The sequence below is a fragment of the Emericellopsis cladophorae genome (assembly GCF_022114955.1).
Source record: "Emericellopsis cladophorae strain MUM 19.33 chromosome Unknown NODE_74_length_81678_cov_111_986887, whole genome shotgun sequence".
NCBI lineage: Eukaryota > Fungi > Ascomycota > Sordariomycetes > Hypocreales > Bionectriaceae > Emericellopsis > Emericellopsis cladophorae.
Genome location: NW_026250999.1, coordinates 52,545 through 74,807, shown reverse-complemented (window position 1 = coordinate 74,807; position 22,263 = coordinate 52,545). Strand labels below are relative to the sequence as shown.

Here is a 22,263-nt window from a genome sequence, read left to right as displayed (position 1 = left end):
TTGCGTCAGAGGTGGTTGGGAGATTGTTGAAATGCTGGGCCCGAGGTAGGTCATCAATTATACTTGTCTATCAAGTTGTGCGGCTAGGCACTTCAGCTGCTAAAGGACGCTCTATAAGGTCAGAAATTCCTTGCAGCTGCAGGCCATCTTGCCCGGAGTTGGCCCCTGACCCCCCCGGCTCGATTATACCTGCGTCTAGAAAGCGCCAGTGGCCGTAGCCGCCGAGCTGGAGCACGCGAAGCAGCCTATTGAGGATGACAAATTCCATCTTCAGCTTGATACTATAGACGACGGGCTTGTATGTCGTCTGGATCTGGAAATGCCCTGCGTACTGGGTGAATAGCAGGCTGATGTCGAGGATAATGACAAGAGTATTAACAATGATAAGATATCTAGTCATCTTCCGCTCCTTGGGTAACTTAATAGCGAGTATCGGCTTGAGTGTGCGAATAGTTTCGAGGATATAAAACCCCGAGATGATGCACTCCTGGACGCAAAACCCTGCAAGCTGGACGCGCTCGTATATACGAAATGCCCCGATGAATACCTCAGTGTGGCGGGTGTTTGTGCCCAGGAAAAGAATGGTGACGGGAACGTGGAAGACGCAGAAGCTGATGATAATCATGATCAGGACCCAGCGGGTCCGAGACTCGTCCGGCACGACCAGGTGGAGGCGCGAGTATAGGACGACAGAAAAACCTGTGACCATACCGTACCAGCCAATGCAAGTGAGGGCGGCGAGGACGAAGTTTGATCCCAAGTCGTAATAGCGAAGGAGTACGACGATGGAGTGGAGGAGGATTCCCAGGGTGGTGACCAGCATGCTCCAGAAATATAGACCATTGTGTCTTTTGAACCGGTCAATCAGAAGAAGCAGGATCTCGATGCAATTGTAGCAGGCAATGCCGAAGAAACCAGCTATTGTCATATTAATAGGAAGCGGAGCTGATATTGGACCCGACTCTCCGGCCATGTTGATGTTGCCGGTGTCGTCAGGCCGCACGTGCGGGGTATGGTGAAGAGTAGTAGAATAAGAGGATGGACTCCATTTGGCAGTCTATTGAGATGCGATGAAAACAAAAGAATCGTCTCGGCAGATTATCTCCTGCGAGCCAGCTGAATTTATTACCCTGGGCCATACAAGGAGGTCCTCCCTTCTTCAGGCAAGCCACAAAGTTAGCTCGAGGTCTGCCGGCAACTACCTACTCACTATCTAACACGGGAACGCCGTTGGTTCTATTTGGCAAGGCTGCTATTGGTCACTGACTCACCAGTGGCATCTCATTCGACGTCCGAGAGTCTGTTCGTTTCTTTTAGAGTTTCGTGGCTGCGCTAATTGACAACCATCTTGTCAGAATGAAATGCTCATTCGCGGCCTTATGCATTAACCACGTGAGGTTCTTCTTTGTCCTTGCTTTCACTCCTTTCTTTCATTCATTATCCTCACGATCTCGATGCCGCATGCATTACCAGAGTGATTGATTTGGCCTATGATGAACTTGTACCTTGGTGAGCGCTAGAGACTCCGCGCTCTTGGTCTCCCGTTGGTAGTCGTCTCTTCTGGTCTCGCTTGCGGCATTTGTTCCCCACTCCACGACCAGAGCACCGGGTTCTTCGAGAACGGCATGCAGCGGCGGACACTGGCAACAAAACTGTTCGGCTTACCTTGAAGGTTTCAGGACGTGGCCTCTGGAGAGCTTGGTGTCCGCCTAGACGCAATAATTCCGGCCCGCGAAAATGTTTGGATCTCAGAAGCAGACATAGAATCTGACACTTTGGTCTTTGAGCAAGCAAGTGAAGATCAATCGGAAGCAAAGACTACGTTGGTCACGTTTGGCCTGCAACGTCAATGCAGCCCTTGCGAGAAGTCCTGAGCTTCTGGTACTTCACTAGCCATGGGTCGTCATCCTGCGCAGCCCTGGCGACTTCAATTCAAGATCGCATTCAAGATTGGTGTCCAAATCTCCCTCACTCACTCAGAATGATGGAGCAGCAGGAGCCATGATCAGCTGAAAGGAATCGCAACTACGAAAGAATTGGTTATTACGAGGTTTGTGCTTGGAAATCACAGGGAGAGTATGTGATTGGGCAACGCTAAATATTTACTACGCCTTCTTCTTTCACAGAGTTTGCTAGCAATTTACGACCAGACTGAGGGATTTATTTAAGCGTCGCATTTGTCTCGAACAGCGACATTGATAGTCCTAAGGCTTCAGGAGAGGCTGGCAGTTGTTCGCCGTAGGGCATCACAGGTGACCTGTCGTAATACAGACCGCCCTGCAAAAGACAGCGGTGTCGATTGTAACCGGCCCAATTTGACTCCTCGATCACGCCTCACCACCTTACGGATTGTCACAAATCAACAAATAATATTCAAATGGCTGCAGCGCATTTGCTCTATTAATCACCAACTCCACCCGATATGAGTGGTGACCCTCGCATCCTGCTTTGGCTCAGCTCTGTTGATGCTGCGGTCGTGCACGCCAAAGGGAACATTAATGATTTCGAACGACCAAAGAATCGACCGAGACTCCAACGATATCATACGGCTGGCGATAGCACTAAGAAAAATACATGTACGATAGCAGAGCGCAAAACCGCTCTCCGACGATGTTTGCCCACCCCGTCCGTCTCTACATCTCCGAGTACGAGAATTGAGCGCGAAGCTTCTGGACAAATTCTAATGTCAATATCACTATCCAAGCGAACACGAGATGCGGCAGACCAAGCACAGATGCGCGAACTCGACCTGACGCCTCGCGCTAGCAAGACGTCGTACCCGTTAGACGACAGGGAAGACGCATCGCGTCGACATCATCATATACATCATCCAACAAATCGTTCAAAGTATCGCGTACATCCTCTGCGACATAACAGATTGGTCACGCTGAGCTGCAGCTGTCGGGCTTCCGCAGGTCAATTTTGCGAATGTTCCGCAGCCATCGTCGCTTCTTGCCCTGCGGCGGGGAATTGAAGCGCATTTACGACGGTGATGGAATACTGGCGCACTCGTTGAAACAAGAGGTAGGCCTGTCATCCCCGTGATCCCCAATTGGCCTTGAATAACAGTATGCATCTTGCGGACCCCGAAATTCCCTACTACTTCTTCCGCGATTACCCGAAAACGGCTGCTCTGCGCTACCCCCCTCGTTCTTTTGTTCGTCGCATATTGGACCGAGCCGACGAATGCGACACCAACGGGAAAGGGGAATCGTTGTGGAATATGGATGTTCATACGCGATTGCTGGTTTGGGTGCTATCGGAAGATTCGAGCGGGACTGGCACGCTTGACTCTGAGTATTGGTGAGCATTCCTTTTGCTTCTGGATCGTCACTTGCTCATCCAAGCAGCCTCAACGCCGGACTCTTACCGCCATATCGACCGAAAGACGCGCCGAGCAAGATGGTTGACTTTTGTCTCACCATTCGTCCCAATCTTGCCGAAGACCAGGGCGCCATCGACGCCCTCAACAAGCTGCGTCTGGGCGATTCTGTTAACCATACAGAGTGGGGAACATTGAGCAAGCGTCCGATTGCAGTATATATAGAGACTAAGCGTCATAGGGAGCAATATGATGCCGCTTTGCTCCAAATCGCCACATGGCACTCGGCCCAGTGGAGGAGCTTACGCTGGGGAGGCAGGGCTTTGCTTACGTTAGACTTTCTGGCTGGGATGCTTGTCCAGGGTCATGATTGGCAATTCGTCGCCTCGACTCTAGGTGAGGATGATATAGCGGTCGTCTTTCGGCCGCCGCTGCAGATTGGAGATACACGTTCTGAGCAAGGCATCTATATGCTTCTCGTCTCTCCCCAACGATTGAGAAAGTGGGCAGAGGAGTCGTACTGGATGTCATTCAAGGCAGACGTGCTGGGGGCCAGTGCAGTGTCCGAAAGCTAGCTAGGCACCTTATTAATACAACAATAATACGTCGATAGTTGATACACAAATAATTTTATCTCCGTCCGCAGATTACTAGATCCAGTTGCGAATCTTAGTGACAATGGTCTTGAATTTCCCGTCGTCCGGGCTGCCCAACTGGGCCTCTTCCTCCTTCTCCCTCCGAATAGCCTCAAACTCAGTCTTAAGATCCATCACGTCGAGTGGGATGATCTTTGACTTGTACCAGAACTTGAAGAACACATAGAGCACTGTCATTGCGGCGTAGGTTAGCCTCAACTCTTCATGCACTATGAACGTCAGGAGAAGTCTCCGCGACTTACCGGCAAAGATAGCCAAATTAAGATAGCAGGTCAAGAAGCCCGCGGCCGTAAAATTACCGTCGACAAAGACGTCGAATCCTGTTTCTCGGTCAGCGTTGAAGCTCTTGTGCCATGATGAGGCTCGAAACCTCGCAAGGCCATATGGGGACGAACCCGACGTGAGTAGGACTAGGACGTTGGCAATCAGCGTGGCCCATGCGACATATGGCTGACCAGGGCTGCGATACGGAAGTTCTAGTTGCACAACCACTATTAGCAAATTTCTGTCGTGCCTTCGCTCTGCTGGGGAGTGGCGGACTGACGATCTCGCGAGTAACCCTGTGCTTTCAGTCCGGCGTAGAAGCGGAGGTACGTGACTTGAATGACAACCCAGCCAATCAGGCCTGACACGGTCGTGATGTTGACGAACCATCCAAAGACGACGGATGAGTCATTGCCGACGTTGAGGTAGACAAGCGGGAGGAGGAGGCAGGTCATTCCCACCGCATAGTGAGGTGTACCATATCGGTTGCACTTCTGGAGGAAGGCTGGGGCGTGGCCGTCGCGGCTGAGTCCGTAGAGTGTGCGCGAAGCGAAAAAGATACAGGCCGACCCAGCACTGATGGCTGAGGTGCAGACTACGCCATTGATAATGGAGGGGAGGACAGATACGCCGGCGCGCTCAAAGGCAATGACAAATGGTGACTGGGCTGCGTTGCCAGTTGACAAAGAGAGCGAGGGGTCATTGTATTTACTGCAGGTTTCAGTTCGAGGCTCCTAGACTGGAGGGGGCGACTTACACGATCATGCCAACAATGAGGATGCTGAGGAAATAGAAGAGAAAGACGCGCAGAAAGGTCTTGCGAGTTGCGGCCGGGATAATCTTGCGGGGGTTGCGTGTCTCGGAACCGGAGATGGCGACGATTTGAACATTTCCAAAGCTGAAGGCAGCGGTGAGCAAGACCTTCCAAAAGGCCAGGAAGCGTCCGGCGGATCCCGTCATGATGTATTCGTTGAAGGCGCCCGGGTTCTCCCAGTAGGCGAATCCGATGCGTTTTCCATCAGGACCGCCGCCGAGGTCGATAACGAGCCCACCGATAATCAGGGCAATGATAAGCATGATTTTTAGGGAGGCAAAGATGACTTCGGACTGTGTTTCGGTCAGCCAGACATGCCAGCAAGGCACTGCAGTTGAGTCTCACCTCTCCATAAAGCCTGACACCCAGGAAGTTGAGGACGACGATGCAGACCGAAAAGATGGTGATCCACACGGCCGGATGGACAGATGTGTTCCAGAACTGGATGATGGTTGCTGCTGCGCTCATGTCTGTCGGGACCACAATTGCCATCGTGTACCCTGCGGGAAAACGGTCAGCTCAGGAGTCAGGATGGCCCAGGGGAGCATTCTCTGGGAGCGAAAAACAAAAAAAGCACAAAACCAAAAAAGACTTACAGAAGTTCCAGCCGACAGCGGCTCCGAGCGCGGGCTCAACAAAGTGCGTCGCGTGACGGACGAAACCGCCAGTCTTGGGCATAAAAGTGGTGATCTCGCCAGTGGTATAGGAGACTCCGAGCGTGACAAGACCCATGAAGGTGTAGGCGAGAAGAGCGCCAGCGGGACCAGCGATGGAAAGCACCTTGCCAGACCCAAGGAAGAGACCTGTTCCCTTGTCAACTGTCAGCATGTTTCATCCAAGTGGTACATTTTCCACCCAGGAGAACTTACAATCATACCAGCAATGGCAATCATGTTGATGTGTCGAGAACTCAGGTCGCGCTTGATCTCCTCGGGCGGCTCAGCGCGGATAGAGCCATGGCCGCTGAGGCTGGCCTCCATGTCAGTGGCCGCGATGAAAGCGCTGGAGCTCTTGGGGTCCTCCATGGTCGAGACTAGTGGAATATCACAAGTGTCTGAGGCGCGCGCGCGTGGCCGTAGACTTGTCTGTCCACAGGTGCGGTTGAGAGAAATAGCAGGAAGACACAGTTGAATAGAGTGATGTGCAGACCGGGAGTTCAAGAGATAAATCGTCTAGTCGACCTTTGAATGTCAAGGCAAGAGCCAGTCAGGAATATTTGAAGACGAGGGGCGAGCACCTTTGGAGAAGGATGACCCTATCCGAAGAGCAATGGCTATCATGTCATGTACTTGGATAGCCTCGCCCAAGTTCCATAGCCGCGCCCGCAGGCCATGTGGGCACGGCAGCTCGTGGACTATGGGGTAGTTCTAGCCTCCTCGTTATCTCCGCTTATCTTTTCATTCTAGCTTTGGTGTTCGCCTTGATAAGACCAGGGTAAAGAGAATGCTATGAATGGTCGTTGGAGGCGGGACTTGGTCTCCTTGACCGCTAGACGCCGGCGTCGGGCATACCCCTGGGCTAAACTAGATTGCCGGCGACTTGGTTAGATCGCCGACAGGACAAGTCGCCGGCAACAACTTCAAGTCCGCCGGTCATCGCCCCTCCCGAGTCCCGATGGATGCCGTGCACCGGTGGCGACAAGCTATCACGAACGACTCGCTGCCCCGCACCTCGTAGACAGCGATAGCGGGCGACGCACGATTCATGCTCATGTCAAAGTGGCAGCCATTCCGGATTAAAAGCCCAGGTCTCGCACGTGGCCAACAAATCTACGGCGTCAGACCCAAGTCCACTCAGACGACTGGAGTAACTTTGGGGCAGACATGGCGACTGACGACTCGTTCAAGCTCTATGACCTCCGGGTCGAGGTCTCGTGCCCTGCAGGCGAGAGAATCATGTGTGGGGCCCGCGAGGGAGACTACTTCACCCTCCAGGGCGAGATGCTCCATTTGCCACCCGGTCAGGGCATCAGCATCTACAGCCTAGGTATGTAATGTGGCGACAGACCCCGACGAGGAGACGAGGAGCGAGCTGGAAGATCGAGATAGGAGCGAACAAAGCTGACAGGTTGACAGCGTCCGTGCTCCCTCTGCTCCCAGCCAAGCAACGAGTCACCGACGCCAACGACTGGATGACGACGGATGCCCTAATTGCTTGTCCGGATCCCAATTGTCCGTCGCAGCTCAGAATCGTCCGGGAAGGTCTTCGTGTCTTCAGGCATTCCGAGACGACCGTCTTGCCCCTGAACACACCATCGACACCATCTTGTACATAACTTGGATAGAACGAGAGTGGTGCCCGGCATGTAAATGTGAAAATCATGAAAAGTGTCCGTCACAAAATGGCGAGACAGTCTGCGAACACATCTTCCAATCCACATCATGTTGATGCTCATGGTACCTTGACATGTACATATTGCGCTGTGTCTTGGGCTTCACTCGCTCGAAGGTGCGCAACCTACGTGTAGAAGCTACCCTCCTGGCATACAGGTTCAGCCTCTGTGGCCGCACCACCCCAGAGGGCGCCCTCACCGAAGATGGCGTCAAGGCCCCCAAAGTCGTCGTCAAGGAAGACGCCCGCACCTGGCACCGACGTGGCAGCAACGGCCCAGTCACGCATGAGGGAAACCCCTCCGTCACTAGGCAGCTGGTGTACGTGGCTTGCCTGTTCCTTGCGGGCAACAGGGGTAGGTTCACCATGGTCTTGCTCACTTTTCTTCAAAAAGTACCGGGCGATGATCCTGTCGAGAAACTCGGCTTGTAGGGCGCAGCTCGTGCCTGGCAAGACTGGGTGTTGGCGCAGCGCTCGGGCGGCGCCCCGGATGGCATCGCCAATTTCGGGCTCGATCTGTGCTGTGATAGAGGACGGAACAGATATGATCTTTTGAAGAGAACGCGAAATGTCAATATTACGGATTTCACACACACACACATTCTGCCAACAAGGAGGAAAAGAGGGACTGACCTTGATGAGAAAGGTGACGCAGTACGCCGTCATGACGTGAACGGAATCCTGAGCAAGGTGAACGCACGATGAGAAGCGGCAAAGCAGACGCAGCATCTCGAGGGCGCTCGAGTAGCTCGTCCAGAAGGCCTCAAAGTTGAGGAACAGATCCTGCTCCTTGCGCGACAAGACCTCCTGAAGCGGTAGCGAGAACAGCTGGAGACGGAGATGGGCTCCATAGAAGTGGATGAGAAATCGATGACAGCTCTCTGCAACAACACAGGTCAGCAAGGACAGACAAATTTCAGTCAGCTTCAGGTTGCAATGGGCTTAACTTACCCTGCGAAGCCGCCTCGATCCATTTTGCTTCCCACTCCTCAATCCTCCCCTTGATCACGGCCAACAACGACTCGAGAGGATAGAGGCGGCCGCTACCGCCCTTACTCGGACGGTCTCCCAGCAGCTTGAACACCTCCGAGGTCAGGAGGCGCAATACGACAAAGGCCCCCAAGAGGGAGTCACCCGGCGCCGCGAGCGGGTCCCTGCACCACGCCTCTACGGACTCTGTAAAGTCACTGCGCTCAATCATCCATGGTTTGCCTGTCTGGAGGCTCATGCTAGAGTCCCCATGAGCCTTTGACGGACCTTGGGATAAAAACGGACTGCTCACCTCCGATCGTACACGAAGAGGACGTGCCACGTGCGCTCGCGGTTGCGGACCTCGAGCTTCTGCGTCTCTGTCATTGAACTACCGCCGGTGCTGTTGCCCGTGTATCGCGTCAGCCGGTGCCAGCCCAGTTCCATGCCCATGCGGACGGCATAGCCGAGCGAGATCCAGGCACGGTCGTCGTCGGGCGTCTTCCAGTACGTGAGGATCACGACAGCTTGTGCCGTCTCGGTCGACTTGCGCCCGCGTCGGAAGCCATCGACAAGCAGATCCTCGGCGTACGACAGCAGGCGCTCATGCAGGGGCGGGTTGAAGACCCTGGCGGCGACAGCCAAGATAGCCGACATCAGAAACGGCGACTTGTGCCTGACATATGCGAGGGTGTGCAGCTGCGGGTCCAGCTGGCTGATGTAGGGGTTCAAGTTGGCCATGAAGCTGGCTCATTGTTAGCAATGCTACTGCTTGAACGCATGGGGTAGTTGGCTACCTGTTGAAGAGCGATGAGGCCGCCGACAAGCTAAGGAGGCCGCGCTGTACAGGGTCCGCAGACGGCAAGGAAGAGGACGGGCCAGCACCTCGGTCAGGAACGGCGGAATCAGTAGTGCTGAGGATATTTCGCAGCGTGAAGCGGCCCCTGGACATGGCACGGTCCAGCAGACCCGACGGCTGCAGGGGCCCTGTCTCCCAAGCCGGGACGTCCAACACCTGCCGATGAGAGTGGGAGGTCTGTGGAGGACCAGGCACGGCAGCCGCAGCAGAAGAGGCGATAGCATTATTTGTCGTGAGTCCGTGAGGCGGGTAGGAGACTGGAGACTGCGAGAGTGTTGTGGCGTTGCCCTTTGACAACCTTTGAGTGCGTTAATGAAAATTGGTCACCGACACTCGCCTCTCCGCTATGCAGGCTCAACAGAATCGGACGGAGCAATACGAGACTGACCTTGTACCAGGCCTCCTCCCGCGCTGATGTTCCTGAAACACGCAGTCCAGAGACTTGCGCGCACATCGCTGACACCGAGCCTCGCCCGTCTGCAACATGCACCTCGTCTTGATGCGCCTGCAGGGCATGCACGCCCGGGCTGGTCGAGTTCGTTCCTCAGGCATGGCCGCTGCAGTCTGGTGTTCGGGGAGCGATTGATTCGAGCAGCTGCGGTGCAGTCGCCAGCAGTCCGCGAGGACGGTCGAAAAGACCGGCCCGACGATCGGTCTTATAACACCGGGCGGCAACCAAAACGATAGGCCGTGTTATGAGTGGACAGGGGATTGCCGACGCGGCCAGATAGCGACAGGGTAAATGACTATCGGTATCTTGATTACTGCAGGCATTATTAATGCCTCGAATGGGTCCCCGCAGTCGCCGTCGCAGTCCACTGTGTTCGGAGACGCAGTGGCGATACCGGAAGCGGGTAACCGGTCGGCTGGACTCTGCGGGAGTGCAAAGAACGCCGGCGTGGTTTGATTGACCGGTTGGCGGTGGGTCGTATTTCTGAGTCCTGAGTCTCCAAATACATCCCCATCGCTATCAGCTCTGAATGGGATCTGGATGACTCGGCACTTTTGGTCGGTAGACAGAGAGTGTTCGCCCAATGCTGATTACCTACAACCACTAGACCGCCCGGCTACAAAGTAAAGAAGTTCTCCAAGTACCCAACGCTGCGGACACTCGACTATTCCACCAGAGTGGGCTTGTACACGACAGTGCAGCCAGAGCCACCATGAAGATGGACGTCGCGACCTTGAAAGGGCCCGGCGTTGCCAAGAGCGCCCATGTCAACATGATGACCGACACCATCATCACCAACATGTCGCCTGCCGGACTGCGCATTATCATGAGGTCCCTACTGGCAGCCCATCCCAGTGCGGTGTCAACCTTTGAGGCGGAAACGAGGAGATACATCACGGCCGCAATGATGACCAACTCCGACACCAAGACGAGTCCAACACCAGACAGCAAGAGCGGGCTGGAGACGCTCAAGACGCGGCTGCAGAGCATCCGATGTATGATTGGGTGCGGACTCTGTTTCCAGAGCCTGCCTTTGCTTGGCGATCTCGCGATTCAGGCTGTCCAGATGTGTGTACCGACCTCCCAGGGCGACAAAGACGCCATACCAAACGCACTCCGCGACGACTTTCTGGCGGCTGTCGATGGCGATGTTGTCCAGGCCGTGACCGCTATAGAAAAGTCACTCGTTTCGGATCGGGGGCGGAGCGCTCTGTCCAGCGACGACCGGGAAGCGGTTACGGGCCTACACCAGACCCTGCGCGACTGCCACGCCATGACTGCCGAGCAAAGACTCGAGTTTCCCTACACGAGGGCGTTTCTCGCCACGGCCGGCATGCTGGGTGAGAAAGCCAGTCTCCAGGACAAGGAGACCGCCGCGCCAGCAGAGGCCGCCACCGCCAACAACAGCGATGGCCATGGTAACGAATACGAGACGTTTGCGCTCAACGGCCGACAACTGCCCCGTATTTTCGCCGGGCTCTGGCAGCTGTCCAGCTCCGCATGGGGTTCGGCGCCCACGTCGAAGATCATCTCACACCTCTCCTCCCACGTCACGAGCGGCCTCACTGCCTTTGACATGGCCGACCACTATGGTGACGCCGAGATCCTGGTGGTAAGTTGAACACTCGTATGCATAGGTCTGTGCTCATTGGCTTCGCGCGCAGGGCATGTTTCTGTCTTCGAGTCCTCGTCGGGACAGAATATTCGCAGCGACAAAGCTCTGCGTCTTTCACCCCATGACCGTGACGAAGGATGCCATCAAGGCCAACATTACGGAGAGGTGTCGGAGACTCCAGTCGGAACGTCTCGATCTGCTGCAATTCCACTGGCAAGATGTATGATGTCCCTTTTCTCGGTTTCTTGGCTGTTGGAAGCGGAAGCTTACAGGACGACAGTACAATGACGTGCAGTACCTCGACGCCCTCAAGTTCATCGTAGAGGACGAGAGAGTGCCAACGCTGGGCCTGTGCAACTTTGACACGGAGCACCTTGAGAAGGTCATCGCTGCCGGAGTCAAGATCCACACGAATCAGGTTCAGGTATAGTCAAGCCCCTGTTCAGTGAGAGTTTTGATTCTGACGCGCAGGATAGTTCTCGCTAGTCGACTCCCGGCCCACCGCCTTGATGGGCGCCGTCTGTGAGAAGCACGGCGTGAAGCTCCTAACGTACGGGACACTGGTAAGATGCCCAATGGTCTCACAGGAGTCCCTAGTGTCTCGTTGATCACCACCCTCTAACAACGCGCGTGCAATCTAGTGTGGTGGTTTCCTGTCCGACAAGTGGGTCGGAAAGCCAGAGCCGGGCCTCTACGAGGAGTCCATCACTCCCAGCCAACGCAAGGTATGTCGGTCATGAGACCCGTCCACGTTGTTCTCCGTCTCCGTGTCTAACGCCCAAGGCAGTACCACGGCGTCATACGTGCATGGGGTGGCTGGTCCCTGTTCCAGCAGCTCCTGCAAGTTCTCGCCGCCATCGCCACCAAGCATGGTGTCAGTATCTCCAACGTGGCGACCCGGTGGGTGCTTGACTTCCCCTACGTCGGTGCCGTCCTTGTCGGCACACGCGTAGGTATTAGCGAGCACATTGAGGAGAACGCGGCTAGCTTTGGCTGGTCCCTGGACAGGGAGGACAAGGCGCAGATTGACGGGATTCTGGCAGTGAGTCAGAGGCAACAGATGTTGGAATTCATGGGCGACTGTGGTGGGGAATATCGATAAGCTCGGTGACCCAGCGAGGGCCGGGTTTACTATGTCCTTTCTTCAGATTTTGGATTTGTGGACGTGACCGAATCGTAAAGAGGTGATGCCCTATTTGAGCCATGGTTTGTGACAGTGTCCTGGCTTGCGGGCTCTGTGGTTGCGGCAGATGCAACGCTGACCAAGCTTAGGCATAGGCCATCAGCTTTGTCCTTGGCGACCTTGTTGGCTTTCTCAATCGCCTCATCTCTCATCAGCTTGGCCCAATTCCTGGCAGCTCGATACGCTGCAGCGTCTTTCCGAAAGGTCTCAGAGTCCCCTGTCGCAGAAATTGCACTAATCTGTGACATGGCATAGCTAGGTTCCTCTCCCGGATTACGAGGCTCGATTGAGTAGCTGGCGTAGATCTTGAGTTGCCCACAGTGATAGACCGACGTGAGCGTGTAAGCCTTATTGTGGTACTGTGGCTCCGGCGCGTTGTGTGTCTGCAGGCTATGGATGCCTCTCGCGCCTAGTGCACGAACAAAGCAAGCTTGCCGAGACGCGACTGAAAAGGTTCCGTCGGGCCTTTTAGTTTGAAGAACCCAATTTGGAGCAATCGGAAGGTCGCCTTGGGTAGAAGGAATGATGTGGTCCTCCAAGTCTTCTCGAACCCTTCGAGCTGTCACTCCGAATATTGGGAGGGAGAGAGAGAGCGCTGGCTTCGTAGCAGAATTTCTCCGATCTCGTCAAGGTTCGCCAGCTGTGGTAGAGCCTGGCCATCGGGATACCTGTGCCTGTTCGGGTAGATGTGGTGATCGACAAGGTGTTAATGGAAGGCTCGGTCGTATTGTCCAGTACTTCGCGTCGTCGTTGTATTTGTTGAGCCACGCTTCACAGGAGACCGGGAGCCTCGCTATCGTTTCTCAAGGCTTGGTTGGCGAGAGGTCATTCCGCCTTCGGTGTCTTCGATAGGTGGTGCGCGGCACTACTGCGTGTCAGCTTGGCAGATGAGTGGACGACAAGCGTGACCCACCCCTCGAAGGTCAGTCAGGCTAGGGCCACCACATTTCTCAAAAGGCCTCATGTCGTTTGGATATGGCGTCGCATAGCGGCTGAGGAATTGATCGGCGGGCTGTAGACGGTCCTTGTGGTCGGCAGCAGCGCGTCGTGTCAGGGACGACTTTGGCGTTCCCTCGAGCTGACTCTCTCTGTCTCTCGCTGTTTATTCCTTCGATCTAGCTCTCGCAAAGCACTCGCGCAGAGCGGCACTTCGGACAAGCCGTTCCAGAATGCAGGCGGTGGAACAGTAGAATGCGCGATCTTGTGTCGTTTCGCCGTCCGGTGAGCTGCCCCGTCGTCTGAGAATGCGCTCGAGGAAAGGGAACGTCGATGCTTGCGGCTTCCAGAGCTATGCGGCCGTTCTGCAGAGAGCACACGCATTGTACCACCACTCATCTTCGACGCGTGACTGGGTGGGTGCAAGACGCTCTTATGCGCCATCTGTGAATGTGGAGGAGAAGCGTGATGGAGAAGCGCGACGGACCGGAGCGAAAAGATCCACACCACGGCGCGTACTTCGCGCTGTGATCCCTGTCCCGGTCTTGGGCATCCACCTCTCCGGGCGGCGCTTCTCTTCGTAGTCTCTAGGCGCGCGTTCCCGCCCTCACCCCATGTCTTTTCCTATTCCCTCTTTTTTTCTTTTTGTTTTTTTGAGGAAGGAGCCGCAGGGGAGTCCACTGCAGTCGCGATTGTCCGATGTCTCTGCATCTTGTCCCAATCCAAGTTTTGTCCCTGATCCTGCAAGAGGTAGACTGCCCGCGCGACCTCTTTTCGCTCGTCGGCCTGTCGAGCCCCTGCTTCGAGCTTATGAGTCGGCGCGGATCTTCATCCTCTCATCGGTTCTCCGAAATGCCATCGCGCCCACCGTCCTCCACCATACGCTCGCCATCCTTAATGTCCCCGCCACTCCCAGTCCGGATACGCAGACAGAAGTTCTGGAACGCTATATCGACCGCTACCTCCAGGCTGGCTCCTTGCTCGAGTTTCCCGCAGATGCGGCGGCCATGACTGCCCTTCGGCGCCTCTACTCGCGCATCTCGTACTTCGTCGATTACTGCTCTCGAGCGATGCGAGCCCTGGCCACGAAGCCCGACGGCTAGCAGGGTGTAGGATTGACCCTGTCGTCCTCTGAGCGGGCGAGATTCCAGGGGGCGTTCTTCAGATACGAGCTCCACTCTCTGGTGTTTCCCGTCGACCATTCCGTTCTACGCCACTAGCTTTTCCCTGCCGACCTACAGTTCGCCCAGTTTCTAGCTCACATAGAACCGTGGGAGGTTGAAGAGATGAGCTCCACTATTTTACGTCCTGTATGGAGGGACTCATCGACCGTCTTGAAGACCAAGCCGTGGAGGCTGTTCTCTCGGCTCCCGGCGTTCGCAGCAGCCCCAGCCACCCCACCCTAGCCGAGCCGTTGATCATGGATTCGCTTGGTCCCTCTTCGGCAGCCGATCCAGCCTCGGGACGATAGTGAGCCACCCGGCAGATCCGACAAGTCTGAGCGAGAGGGCAGCCCCGTCGCCGCCGCCGACAACGACGACGATAGCATGGTGAGCTTTGGCTTCCTCGACCTGCTCGATCTGGATCTCTTCTCCAGGGATGGCAGGTTCAGGTTTCCCTAGATAGCGAGCTAACTGGCATCGCTGGGCTCTGTGTTGCCCCGTGAGCTGCTCCTCGCCGACAATGACGAACGTAAAGATATCATCCGGAGGAACAGCCCGCTTAGGCGGGATTTTCTCCCAGAGGCGGTGGATCAGGCACCCGCGACTGGACTCCGGACTATGGTACTAGGTGATATCACGGATGATGACGATCCTCGCCACACATCCTTGGGTTACTATTCATTCAAACGTTCGGACCAGGATGTCTACCTGGAGATAAGCCACGAAGGGATCCTGAACGCTCCACTCCGAGAACGAGCCTTCATGTTCTGGGATGCTGCGAAACTTTCCCAGCCCATAGTTCGCGATAGCCTCCGAGAAGCGAGCCAGGCACGCACAGGCGAAGTGAACCGAATCCTCAATCGGCACGAGCGCCAGAGCCCAGAGGAGCGGCTGGAGAGCGTCAAGATACCCAGAGAGGTGATGGATACAATAATCGCAGAGTTTGGCTCGACCTTTGATTGGGTATCCCAGTTGCCATCGCCATGAATCAGAGGCCATTACACATGATGAATCTCGACATCTAACGGCAGTCGCGTCCGAGGTGTTCTTGTCGTCGCCGTTGCAACTCCAAACTGCTGATCGGGTATTGGCTTGCTCGCCGCTGGCTGATACGTGTGACATGTACACAGGGTAGTGAGACGCACCACGATACCAGCAAAACGTCGTGATGCTGGACTGGCATTTCAATCGGGTGCGTTTTGCCGATGCAGCAGGTGTCCACCCAGAAACGACCCGGGCCATCCTGTGGGGAAATATGTTCCTTCAACTCCAAGTCAAGTGCGCGAACAGATCCGAGTATGGCTCATATTACTCTGCTATTTCTCAGGTAACTAATGATAACATTGTCTAGTATGGCCACTGCATCCCCCCCAAGCTCAGCTTTTTGCAGTTCTTGTCAATCAGTTCCCAGAAGCAGCCGCGACTCCGAGTGTCCTCTTGGCAGTATCCGATGGTCGGCCAGGTCATGTCGGGGTCGTCCACCAAGTCCATGTCGCAAACTGGCACGTTGATCTGTTTTAGCCTGTTCAGCCTGTCCGCCGCAGTGGGGTCATTCTGTATGTCTTCGAACACGTCTTTCAGCGCGTCAAAGTCCCGCCGCGGCTTGTAACTCTGCGCGCGCTCCTGCATGCGCTCGGCAGCGTTGATGACTTCGACGTGGTTGAGATCGTACTTGCCTAGCGTATCTTCATCCTGACCCACATCGGGCCAGTTCCTGGCCCAGGGGTTCCGGTCGCCGGGTTTGTCGAAACGACCGATGGCAAAGTTCCTCTCGTTAACGCAGGCGATGTGGCTGCCCATGCCCAAGTCCTCTTGGTCGCCGTAGCAAGGAGAGAAGCCCCAGTCGTTGGCGACCCATCCGTCGTTGGACCATTTGATGATGGCGACCTGCTGCGCGTTCCAGATCTCGCTTATGATGGACGCAAAGATCACGTTCCGAATGTCCGTCGCACTGGTATCGACTACCGAGTCCTGGTTCGCAAAGCCGCCGTCCTGCAGAAGGCGGGCAAGCCTCATTCCCTCGTCAAAGTCGTCATCAGACGGGGTCCTCGAAAGAAGATCGTCAAAGTAGGCGCCCATGCGCTCGCCAAACCATTCGCCAAGATCGCCAAGGAGGGTGCTGATGTCGGCAAAATTGCTGAAGCGGACGTCCTCGGGCGGACCGCTTGTGCCGCCTGCCATCCCAGCAGCCATGGTCACAATACCGGCAAACGTGTTCAGGGCGACTCCAGCACCCGGGGCGGCCACAGCACCAAGACTTGTGAACATGCCGGCTGCGACGGTCAGGAGGCCAGCGGTTTCCAGGCCTATGTCTCCAGCGCCTCCGTCGACAAAGTCCTCGGCACTCCCCGGTACGTCGAAATCCGCGAGGAAGAGTCCACGGTAGAAGACTTCATAAAAGTGCTGAAGATTCCTGGCAACATTCCGAAGCGACCATAGGACAAAGGCGCGCTCCTCATGCCTTGGGCACTTGTCATCGTCAGACAGGTGATCCTCATCCAAGGTACAAGTCATGGAAATGTCTCTGCACGAGGCAGGCCAGTTCCAGATGTCGTCCTGATTGAAACCGTCGAACTTGGCAATGATCCGCGGGACGCCCTCAATCTCCTCACTGCCCTCGTTCCGCGGCCAGTCCCTGTCAACGGCGTAGTAGGATTCGCTCCTCTGCAGGAACCAGGTTCCGACGCCGTGTGCGAACCACATGTCCTCGTCCCAGGTGCCGGCATTCCCATCGCAGAACCAGCTGTCGCCTGGTCCGGGCCCAGGGTTGTCCGGTGGGTTATACTCAGGCAGCCCTGGGTCGGCAGGTGTCTCCTCTCCGTCATCGCCCCCGGCGGCGCAGGAGTTGAATGAAATCCAAGCATGGGCAGAGGTTGGGTCGATCCAGACCATGTCACCACGACCCTGGCCTGAGAGCTCGGGGAAGAATGTGTCCTCTCCTCTAGCGGCACCCGAAAAGAGCAGTTGTGGCCGTTCCCATTCCATAGCACTGCCTCCGTTGTTCTCTGGGTCGCTTCGCTCCCCTACAGCGTACCACACGCGCGCGTTGCCAGTAAACTTGTCGGTATGCACCATGTCGGCCTTTCCATCGCCGTCAATGTCTGCGAAGCGGAAGTTTGCGCGGTCGAGGTCCTCTGTGTACTTGACCTGGCCGACGTTTCTCCACGGTCTATCCGAGAAGTCTCTCAACCAGGCTGTCGTAGTGCCGTCGGGCTTCATGCAGAGATAGTCGACCTTCTTGGACCCCGTAACATCAGCAAAGTGGGCTCCGTGGTCGCCGGGGAGAAGTCCCCAGCCTTCGGTGCACCAGCCGTTTGTGGTGCTCCTGTGGTCCTGTGGGTCCCAGTTGAAGTTGGTGCCGTCCCAGTTGCTGTACCAGATTTTGACGCCGCCCGTTTCTCGGTCCACGCCGATAATATCGGCTTTCCCATCACCATCCCAGTCCCCAACGTGCAGCGCACGACGGTCCAAGCCAGTGTTGAGTGTGGCGCTGGGGAGGCCCCAAGCGTTGGTGTCCTCCCGGTAGTACCTGTCAGATGAAGTGCTCTGGTCGTAAACGTTTGGGAACACGGTGACTTCACCGTTGGAGCGAATCCAAACATAGTCGTCGAAGCCGGATCCCGTCACGTCTCCCCAGAAAATACCGTCGCCTTTTTGGGTCCGTCTGTTAGCACATGCTTCAACGATCGACTCTCCGCTTGACCCGGTGGAACTCACCTTTCTGATGCTTTCCACCGCTTCCACGGTTCTCCCACACGTCGAATGTGAGATGGCCATCGTCGATCTCCCAGTGGATGTAACTTGGTCGTCCATCCCACAATCGGCCAAAGCGGACATGTTCGCGATTGTCGCCAATGTCGGTTCCCATCCCTCCGTGTGTAATGCCATCATTGGCGGCCTTGAGCCAGCTTGGCACCATGCCCTTACCTGAGCCGCGCTGGTTGATCCATGTTGTGACACGGCCTGTCGTGCTCATCCACAGCCAGTCATAGCGGCCACTGTGTTTCGCAGGCATGTCAGCTCAGAGCGCCTAGAAACGTGGTGGCTTATTCCAGGATAGAGACTTACTCGTTGTTGATGTCGACTATACAGAAACAAGGTTAGTAGATTTTCAAAGACCGCGCGACTCTCGGTTTCGCGGCACCTGATCCGTAGATCGGGCTGAACTTTGCTTACCAAATTGGACACCTCTCATATCGCCCATGCCCTTGGCTGTGAACACCGGGCCACCAGATCCTAGATCTTGCCAGTAGGCTGCTTTGGCGCCGAGGCCTCCGTTCCTCCAGCAACTGCATGTCCAACGTTAGCTTCCCTTGCCTCGGACAGTTTGTGCCATCATAGCTTTCGAGACATACTGGACATCACCGGTGTCGGGCATGACACAATAATCAAGCCTCCCGTCGCCGTCGATATCTCCCAGACGAACGCGATCACGTCCTTTTCCAAGTTCAGGGCTTTTATACTGCACAGAAGAGGTCAGTATTTCATTTTCCTGGTGTTGGGGCTGCGACAAGGAGACGAACCAGACCGAGCTGTCTGAAGGTTGGGGGGTTCCCGCCCTCGTTCAAAGACGCATGCCTGTACAACAAGGCACGTTAGCGACAGATCCCACACAGTTCCCGAAAGAGCTGGGTGATGCTTACATCTCACCGTTGGCAAAGATGCAGATAAAGTCATCGAGTCCATCGCCGTTCTAAATGAGTTGGAGAGGTTAGCAGCCGGATAAATGGACGCTGTGAGTCGCGCCTTCTGCTGTTGATGTACTCACCAGATCGCCCCATCGAATGGCTGCGAACATCTGAATCAGTACATGTTCAATATTCTCAAAATACGTGCAGAGAACTCACCCTCGTTTGAGCAAGAGTCGGGAACAGTAATCTCGTGCTGCTCCGGGAAAGTCGCGCCTCCATAGTTGACAAACATGGTGAACTTCCTCGGCGAACTATCAGATGTGGAGCTATCGGACTTTGCGACAATCATCTCGTCAATTTCGCCCAGCTTGTGAGCGCCGCCGCGATTGACTAGCTGTGCAAACCACAACGATCCATCATCTTCAACGTCGGGGATATCGCCGGCGCGGTCGTCCCGAGGAATGCCGGAATGCCTGTAAGTGCCGTCGTTTTTAATCTCACCGGCGCGAGCGTACAGAACTTGTCGACCGCTGCGGTAGTCAAACGCGCCGCTTCCTAGTTCCTTTCGGCAGGTCCTGCTGGGTTGGGCGTCGTCGAATTTGCCAGAGTCAGTCGGCTCCGTGATCCAGCCCTTTTCGTTGGCATAGTTGATGGCCCAGACCCACACAGCTGCCATCTTCTTCTCGCCCTCGATGTCGGGGTGTATGCCGTCGTGGATGTCATCGAGAGTGAGGAAGCTTGCCATGTCCGCTAGTACCACCTTGATACTCGGATTGGGCTCCTCTTGCCCGTCCTCATCCACGGGCACGAATTCACGGAGTACTTGACGATACTGGTCATTGATGCGATTGACCCTAGCCTGTGATTCCCCATTACTCGTAGGCAGAAGCGTCGAAAGAACGATCACTGCATCAGGAACTTCGGCAATGATGGTGTTGATGAGTTCTTGCATGCGCAAACCTGTCCGGTCGACATCCCAGTTTTGGTTGGCATCATTCGTACCGGCGTTGATGAGCACAACGTTTGGAAGCCAGACTCGACACGAGCCTCTGGCGCGATCCTCGACTTGATCGACGCGGTCACCGCTAACTCCTTCGTGGTCCTAATACGGTCGAATACCTCGCGTCAGCCAAATCGTAACAATATGGGACAGCCTTCGACAGGATGCTCAAAATCAGGTCTGGGTAAGGGACATACATTGTCACTCATAGAGCCCGAGTTAAAGTTGCCCACCATGTTGACGTCCCAGCCATCTGATCGGAGCTTGTCGCGAGTAAATTTACGATATCCGTTCTTTCCGTTATCTTGCGAAAAGTCTCCAGCCGTAATTGAGGCCCCAAGTGGCATGATCCTGAGATAAAACTCTCCGGGGTCAGCACGCCGGGAAAGATGATTGCCCAATCCGGACAGCGATGTCGTGTCGGGAGAAAAGGGGTGAGCGGCCACGGACCCGAGGAGCGTGAAGACTCCCAGGCCAAAGCCAGCAAGCGTGGCTGAAAGCTTCATTCTTGAAGCGACACAGCCTTGAGTCGGTCTGTGTAGTGATGAAGCGCAACTGTAGCTTGGGTTCCAAACTCTCTCGGGCCCCGCCCTGGTCTTATACCTGAATTCTGCGACATTGTCGACTCTGCAATTGGAAATGCATAAGCAGCTGATCTTTAACCCCTGAGAAATACGTTGCCGAGGTATCCTACATCCATGCTCGCAGGATCAATGCCCAGACACCTATCTCGTCGACGCATATTCCTTCGACGCTCTTGGCGGACACAGCAACCCGCCTCGACGCCGTGCCGCACTTTAGTCCGCTCGAGCTCAACATCTGCCAGTTCACAGTATCTTTCCCGTGGATCAATGTGTTGAGCAGGAAAGACGTCAACTTCGAAATTTTGTGTCGGAATACGCATTTTGCGATGCGTGTGTAGTAGGGCGAGGCCGTCGCCGGCCTTACTGCCCTGCATATCTACATGTAGTAGTAAATAATCACGCGACCAACATGGTTGACGTTTTGTTTTACCCCGCTCGTCGGCTTGGCAAAGCAGGAATAGGAAGCCAAGACAATCCTCTAATGCACGTCTTTAGGCGTAAAGCGAAACGGGCGCAGCTAATCTAGAGTTATACAAGATTAAGTCCAAATATAGCACTACACACGCGACACTCGATACTTGCTCACTATACAAAATCCTACGCTACTGATGCAGTAATAAGCTGTTATATGAGCTTCCAAAGTTCCATTTCCATTTCAACCTCAAAATGTGCGATAAAATCATGTTGAATCTACTATACCTGCCAGCCTGCGAAGCATGACGCGAGGGGAGGATGCCCAAGGACCCCTGTCGCAGACACTCCCTTTTTCGGCCAGCCACTGGATCATTCTGTCAGCAAACATGAAGTCGAGGAATGTCTGCTTTTCTTGGCTGTCAGCACTGCTGGCCTTTTTGACAGTGGGCCCACTCCTAGCCTGATTAGATATGCGCGAGAAATTCGGCCTGTGGTTTGACAGTGGGCACACTGGTACGTCAACGCCAATGTGACGTTACGACTGAACCCAAGGTTGTCGACAATGTTAGCGAAGCAGTTCTTGAATTTGCTGGCAGCCAGATGTAGATGCCGCAGGGGAATCAAGATCCACAGATACTCATCCTTGAGGGTTTCCGGCAGACTTGTCCATGTACTGGGGTACTGGTGTTGGCGCGGAGCTGAACCGTATCCTCGGCGATACAAGAGTGTGCCATTGCTTTCTCATCTTCATCCAGCCACCAGGTGTTGTGTGGCTATCTTGACAGCACAAAAATGCACATGAATGACAGGACAAAAGTGGCGATGCCCTGGATAATAAACAGCCACCACCAGCCGGCAAGGCCAGCGACGCCGCTCATCTCGAAGACGCCGATAGCGATGAAACCTGCAAACGCAGTGCCGCAGTTATTGGCTGTCAACAGAATGGAGATACGAACGGCAACCTCATGCCTTTCATAAGCCACTGACAGGACGTACAGGGCGCCTGGGTAGAAAGGTGCCTCCACGACGCCGAGGGAAGATTGTGTGAAAAGGATGCCTTTGAAATCGTGT

At 55.2% G+C, this 22,263-nt stretch overlaps 8 protein-coding genes across 8 annotated transcripts; 4 read left to right on the top strand and 4 right to left on the bottom strand.

Moving 5' to 3' along the window:
• Positions 1-70: 70 nt before the first annotated feature.
• On the bottom strand, positions 71-973 carry J7T54_008488 (uncharacterized protein; the record flags this gene model as incomplete). The annotated part of the gene is made up of 1 exon (XM_051509900.1): positions 71-973. One exon carries the CDS (start codon positions 971-973, stop codon positions 71-73), a length of 903 nt encoding a protein of 300 aa, XP_051359166.1.
• A 2,999-nt stretch (positions 974-3,972) lies between these two features.
• J7T54_008487 (amino acid permease/ SLC12A domain-containing protein) lies at positions 3,973-6,081 on the bottom strand (the record flags this gene model as incomplete). Its single annotated transcript, XM_051509899.1, has 8 exons — positions 3,973-4,148; positions 4,221-4,298; positions 4,374-4,454; positions 4,523-4,953; positions 5,000-5,349; positions 5,402-5,556; positions 5,653-5,859; positions 5,934-6,081. The coding sequence occupies 8 exons, from the start codon at positions 6,079-6,081 to the stop codon at positions 3,973-3,975; spliced, it is 1,626 nt and encodes a 541-aa protein (XP_051359165.1).
• Positions 6,082-6,879: 798 nt separating this feature from the next.
• Positions 6,880-7,331, top strand: J7T54_008486 (uncharacterized protein; the record flags this gene model as incomplete). Its single annotated transcript, XM_051509898.1, has 2 exons — positions 6,880-7,042; positions 7,132-7,331. 2 exons carry the CDS (start codon positions 6,880-6,882, stop codon positions 7,329-7,331), a joined length of 363 nt encoding a protein of 120 aa, XP_051359164.1.
• A 182-nt stretch (positions 7,332-7,513) lies between these two features.
• On the bottom strand, positions 7,514-9,767 carry J7T54_008485 (Protein priB; the record flags this gene model as incomplete). Its single annotated transcript, XM_051509897.1, has 6 exons — positions 7,514-7,936; positions 8,021-8,268; positions 8,339-8,616; positions 8,670-9,101; positions 9,154-9,513; positions 9,604-9,767. The coding sequence occupies 6 exons, from the start codon at positions 9,765-9,767 to the stop codon at positions 7,514-7,516; spliced, it is 1,905 nt and encodes a 634-aa protein (XP_051359163.1).
• Positions 9,768-10,378: 611 nt separating this feature from the next.
• J7T54_008484 (NADP-dependent oxidoreductase domain-containing protein) lies at positions 10,379-12,754 on the top strand (the record flags this gene model as incomplete). Its single annotated transcript, XM_051509896.1, has 8 exons — positions 10,379-11,278; positions 11,331-11,501; positions 11,562-11,678; positions 11,758-11,844; positions 11,923-12,006; positions 12,069-12,323; positions 12,560-12,668; positions 12,720-12,754. 8 exons carry the CDS (start codon positions 10,379-10,381, stop codon positions 12,752-12,754), a joined length of 1,758 nt encoding a protein of 585 aa, XP_051359162.1.
• Positions 12,755-13,708: 954 nt separating this feature from the next.
• On the top strand, positions 13,709-14,503 carry J7T54_008483 (uncharacterized protein; the record flags this gene model as incomplete). Its single annotated transcript, XM_051509895.1, has 2 exons — positions 13,709-13,816; positions 14,216-14,503. 2 exons carry the CDS (start codon positions 13,709-13,711, stop codon positions 14,501-14,503), a joined length of 396 nt encoding a protein of 131 aa, XP_051359161.1.
• Positions 14,504-14,712: 209 nt separating this feature from the next.
• On the top strand, positions 14,713-15,022 carry J7T54_008482 (uncharacterized protein; the record flags this gene model as incomplete). The annotated part of the gene is made up of 2 exons (XM_051509894.1): positions 14,713-14,813; positions 14,872-15,022. 2 exons carry the CDS (start codon positions 14,713-14,715, stop codon positions 15,020-15,022), a joined length of 252 nt encoding a protein of 83 aa, XP_051359160.1.
• An 888-nt stretch (positions 15,023-15,910) lies between these two features.
• On the bottom strand, positions 15,911-20,700 carry J7T54_008481 (putative carbohydrate esterase family 3 protein; the record flags this gene model as incomplete). The annotated part of the gene is made up of 10 exons (XM_051509893.1): positions 15,911-18,213; positions 18,281-18,561; positions 18,632-18,647; positions 18,740-18,852; positions 18,919-19,025; positions 19,087-19,141; positions 19,207-19,256; positions 19,332-19,351; positions 19,411-20,296; positions 20,392-20,700. 10 exons carry the CDS (start codon positions 20,698-20,700, stop codon positions 15,911-15,913), a joined length of 4,140 nt encoding a protein of 1,379 aa, XP_051359159.1.
• Positions 20,701-22,263: the final 1,563 nt, after the last annotated feature.